The following is a 5,000-nucleotide window of genomic DNA, read 5'->3' on the forward strand; positions in this document are numbered from 1 at the left end:
AGACACTCACTCACTCACTCACACACAGACACTCACTCACTCACTCACACACAGACACTCACTCACTCACTCACACACAGACACTCACTCACTCACTCACACACAGACACTCACTCACTCACTCACACACAGACACTCACTCACTCACTCACACACAGACACTCACTCACTCACTCACACACAGACACTCACTCACTCACTCACACACAGACACTCACTCACTCACTCACACACAGACACTCACTCACTCACACACAGACACTCACTCACTCACTCACTCACACACAGACACTCACTCACTCACTCACACACAGACACTCACTCACTCACTCACTCACTCACACACAGACACTCACTCACTCACTCACTCACACACAGACACTCACTCACTCACTCACTCACACACAGACACTCACTCACTCACTCACTCACACACAGACACTCACTCACTCACTCACTTACACACAGACACTCACTCACTCACTCACACACAGACACTCACTCACTCACTCACTCACACACAGACACTCACTCACTCACTCACTCACTCACTCACACACAGACACTCACTCACTCACTCACACACAGACACTCACTCACTCACTCACTCACAGACACTCACTCACTCACTCACTCACTCACACACAGACACTCACTCACTCACACACAGACACTCACTCACTCACTCACACACAGACACTCACTCACTCACTCACACACAGACACTCACTCACTCACTCACACACAGACACTCACTCACTCACTCACACACAGACACTCACTCACTCACACACAGACACTCACTCACTCACACACAGACACTCACTCACAGACACTCAGAAGGCACATCTGTGATCTGTGTGGTGTGTGTGTGTGTGTGAGAGAGAAACCTTCATGATGTCGAGACGTTCCTCATCACAGCGAACAAACACACTGGAGGAGGAGGAGAGGGGGAGGGAGGTGGACAGAGTGACGGCCTCCTGAGCGAGTCTTCGTGCTCGTGCTGCACTGTTAGCATCACTCGCGTTCTTCACCTGAGACAGGTAATGGTAGTTTACCTTAAACACCAGTTTCCCATCCTCATCATCACTCACCATCTCGAACGTGTCTATGGTAGAGAAACACACACACACACACACACACACACACACACACACTTGCTCACTTGATTCTGGCAAAATGAAATTCACTCATCAATCAATAGACAAAGAGATGAAGAGTGACGGGATGAGAAGATACAACAATCTCTATCACTCCATCACTTTATCTTCATCTCTTCTGGCTCTCTTTCCCAACATCTCACTCTTCCTGCATCTTTTTCATTTTTTTATATTTCGAAGCATGTGGAGGATGTGTTGGATCTGTGATGATCTCAGATGTTGAGATATTTTATGAGTTGCTTAGTAGCTCCAAGTGTTATAATCTCAACTGATTGTAGAAAGATCATCAGTCATAATCACACACTCCAGTGCTCATGTTAGTTCTCACTCTCCAGTGTTCTGTAGTGTTTAAAGACTATAATCACACTCTTGATCTCACCCAAATGAGGATGAGGTTCTGCTTTTGAGTCTGGTTCCTCTCAAGGTTTCTTCCTCATAACATCTAAGGGAGTTTTTCCTTCACCACAGTCGCCACGGTGATCATCAGGGATAAACACACACCATTCACCTTCACTGTTACATTCTGTAAAGCTGCTTTAAAACGATCCACTGTGAAAATCACTACAGAAATAAACTTGACAGAAATCTGTACATCTCTAATGTCACTCAGAGATACCAATTACCCTGTAACCAATCAGATCACAGTCTCCGCCCCTGGTGTCATAACCAATCAGATCACAGTCTCCGCCCCTGGTGTCATAACCAATCAGATCACAGTCTCCGCCCCTGGTGTCATAACCAATCAGATCACAGTCTCCGCCCCTGGTGTTATAATAACCAATCAGATCACAGTCTCCGCCCCTGGTGTTATAATAACCAATCAGATCACAGTCTCCGCCCCTGGTGTCATAATAACCAATCAGATCACAGTCTCCGCCCCTGGTGTCATAATAACCAATCAGATCACAGTCTCCGCCCCTGGTGTCATAACCAATCAGATCACAGTCTCCGCCCCTGGTGTCATAACCAATCAGATCACAGTCTCCGCCCCTGGTGTTATAATAACCAATCAGATCACAGTCTCCGCCCCTGGTGTTATAATAACCAATCAGATCACAGTCTCCGCCCCTGGTGTTATAATAACCAATCAGATCACAGTCTCCGCCCCTGGTGTTATAATAACCAATCAGATCACAGTCTCCGCCCCTGGTGTTATAATAACCAATCAGATCACAGTCTCCGCCCCTGGTGTCATAATAACCAATCAGATCACAGTCTCCGCCTCTGGTGTTATAATAACCAATCAGATCACAGTCTCCGCCCCTGGTGTCATAATAACCAATCAGATCACAGTCTCCGCCCCTGGTGTCATAACCAATCAGATCACAGTCTCCGCCCCTGGTGTCATAACCAATCAGATCACAGTCTCCGCCCCTGGTGTTATAATAACCAATCAGATCACAGTCTCCGCCCCTGGTGTTATAATAACCAATCAGATCACAGTCTCCGCCTCTGGTGTTATAATAACCAATCAGATCACAGTCTCCGCCCCTGGTGTTATAATAACCAATCAGATCACAGTCTCCGCCCCTGGTGTTATAATAACCAATCAGATCACAGTCTCCGCCCCTGGTGTCATAACCAATCAGATCACAGTCTCCGCCCCTGGTGTCATAACCACCAATCAGATCACAGTCTCCGCCCTGGTGTCATAATAACCAATCAGATCACAGTCTCCGCCCTGGTGTTATAATAACCAATCAGATCACAGTCTCCGCCCCTGATGGTATAATAACCAATCAGATCACAGTTCTAGAAACTTCCATTTTGGTTACATTTCTGTCAGGTTTAAATTGGATCTGATGCACATGAAATATCCCTAATAAATAAATAAATAAATAAATGAATGAATGAAGTTAATGATAAAGTGTTGATGAATGTGATCAGGAGTATTGGGTTGTCATGGTGATTTATGGTGATGGGGTAACAGTGTCTCACTGCTGCCCCAGTGGTGGTGTTCTGTAATAAACCTACCACAATGTCCGATTTTTACAACTTCCACAATCAATACATAATTACCCGTATTCTACATCATAATCTATACCATAATTCTCGTTTATCGCTCACCAAACTGCAGTTTCTTCATGGCAGCCACGTATTTCTCCTCCAGCGAGCGCAGGTTGGACAGAGGCTTGGGTCTGGCCGCAGTCTTTCTCGAGCACTCGGCCATCTTGCGCTCTGTTGGGAAAACAGACAGGTTTAATCTGGAGGACTTTTACAGGGAGAGACGGAACAGCAGAACACATGAAAGAATAAAACTCGACATGAGAATCTGACCAGGCGCTCATCTGCTATCCAGACCGAGGACCTTCATTCATCATTTTAATCGTGAGTAAGTCACGTCTCCAGATAAGTCACGTCTGATGAAATCTCGTCTCCTGTGATTGATCTCAGGGTGATATTAAACCGTCACACGGCAGCGACGCAATTAATATTAATCTCGCCTGAGCATGCGCTGTAGCTAACGAGACACGCCCCCGGTTCAGACAAACCCCGCCCCCACACTGGAGTCATGTTCCCCCTCGCTAAGAATCTGCCTGATTTCTCCCTGCTTTGACACACCGCTGTGACACGGCCGATCGAGTCTCCCAGAATACCGTTGTGCGTTCTAATCAAGCGTGTCCACGCAGCACAATCACGTGCATGTCTTTATCCCTTTTCACGTGTTTTCTCTGGGACATGTACGGGGTTAGGGGGAGGGGCGCAGACGAGCCACGGGAGCCGTAAAGCGCCGCACAGGATCGACTCCTTCCTTTATTCCACGCTGACGTTTGGGATTTTTAAGGGCGCTAGAATACAGAGGTCAATACGCGGCTGTAGAAGCCAATCAGAACGCTCATTATACTCGTCTTCTCTCTCTCTTTTTTTTTTAGAAAGAGGGAGTGTCTATTAAACAGTTAAAACATTTCCTCTCCTCCCTGCTCTCGTTCCTGTCACTTCTCACAGCTATTAGCACATGGATTTACCCAACAGTGTCATCGATCAGCCTGAAACAATCCACACACACACACACCAAGAGAGAGAGAGAGAGAGAGAGGGAGAGAGAGAAGGGGAAAACGCCATGGTCATGTTTGAAGGTTCTCACCCTCAGTTCCTGTGTAGCCTGAGTCTGTTGTTTATTTTTATTTGCTGTTTGTTTATTTATGTTTTTTAAATTTACGAGTTCATTCCAAACCTTAGAAAAAGGCAGAAATAAATGAAATTTAAATAAATGAAGCTTTACAAATATCCAGAAAATTACTGAGCACAGGTAAACAAATCAGACTGATACGTGAAGAATCGGATTACAAGCGTATAATAAATTGCAATCCTCAAGTCACTCTGAATAGAAGTGTGTGTGTGTGTGTGTGTTACCGTGATTAGCCTGTCGCAGGCTAGTCGTAGCAGCGTAGACGATCTCGGCTGTTTTCTGGATATCAGGAACCAGAAGAGTGAGACCTTCGGGCTCCGGATCTGACGGCTCCGCCTTCATCACTCCTTTACTCTTATCCTTCTTCGACCTGAGAGGAAGTGGAAGAAAAAGATCATTACTTCTGATCAGACCAGAGAGAATGGGAAGAGCGGACAGACAGACATAAGGAAACACGTGTGCAGACAACAGGCGACCGACAGAAGAAAAGACAGACAGAAGAGGAAGGAGAAGATTAGGGGCGGGCAGACAGACAAACAGAAGGACAAGGACAGACAGAGGGGGAACAGACAGGTGGGGGGGAGGTGTGAAGACAAACAGGTGGGGGGGAGTGTGAAGACAGACAGGTGGGGGGGGAGTGTGTAGAAAGACAGGTGGGGGGAGATGTGTAGACAAAGGTGGGGGGGTGTAAACAGACAGGTGGGGGAGGT

The 5,000-nt window shown here is 46.6% G+C and overlaps 1 protein-coding gene across 1 annotated transcript in view; it reads right to left on the bottom strand.

Moving 5' to 3' along the window:
• The window catches only part of birc6 (baculoviral IAP repeat containing 6), a 97,000-nt gene that overhangs the window by 18,294 nt on the left and 73,706 nt on the right, over window positions 1-5,000 (bottom strand). The window contains exons 67-69 of the mRNA XM_083545464.1: window positions 4,515-4,660; window positions 3,228-3,338; window positions 891-1,108 (exon numbers count right to left, since the gene is read on the bottom strand). Coding sequence (XP_083401590.1) covers window positions 891-1,108; window positions 3,228-3,338; window positions 4,515-4,660 — 475 coding nt within the window. The remainder of the gene's footprint in view (window positions 1-890; window positions 1,109-3,227; window positions 3,339-4,514; window positions 4,661-5,000) is intronic.

Source organism: Silurus aristotelis, assembly GCF_946808225.1.
Source record: "Silurus aristotelis genome assembly, chromosome: 6".
Classification (NCBI taxonomy): domain Eukaryota; kingdom Metazoa; phylum Chordata; class Actinopteri; order Siluriformes; family Siluridae; genus Silurus; species Silurus aristotelis.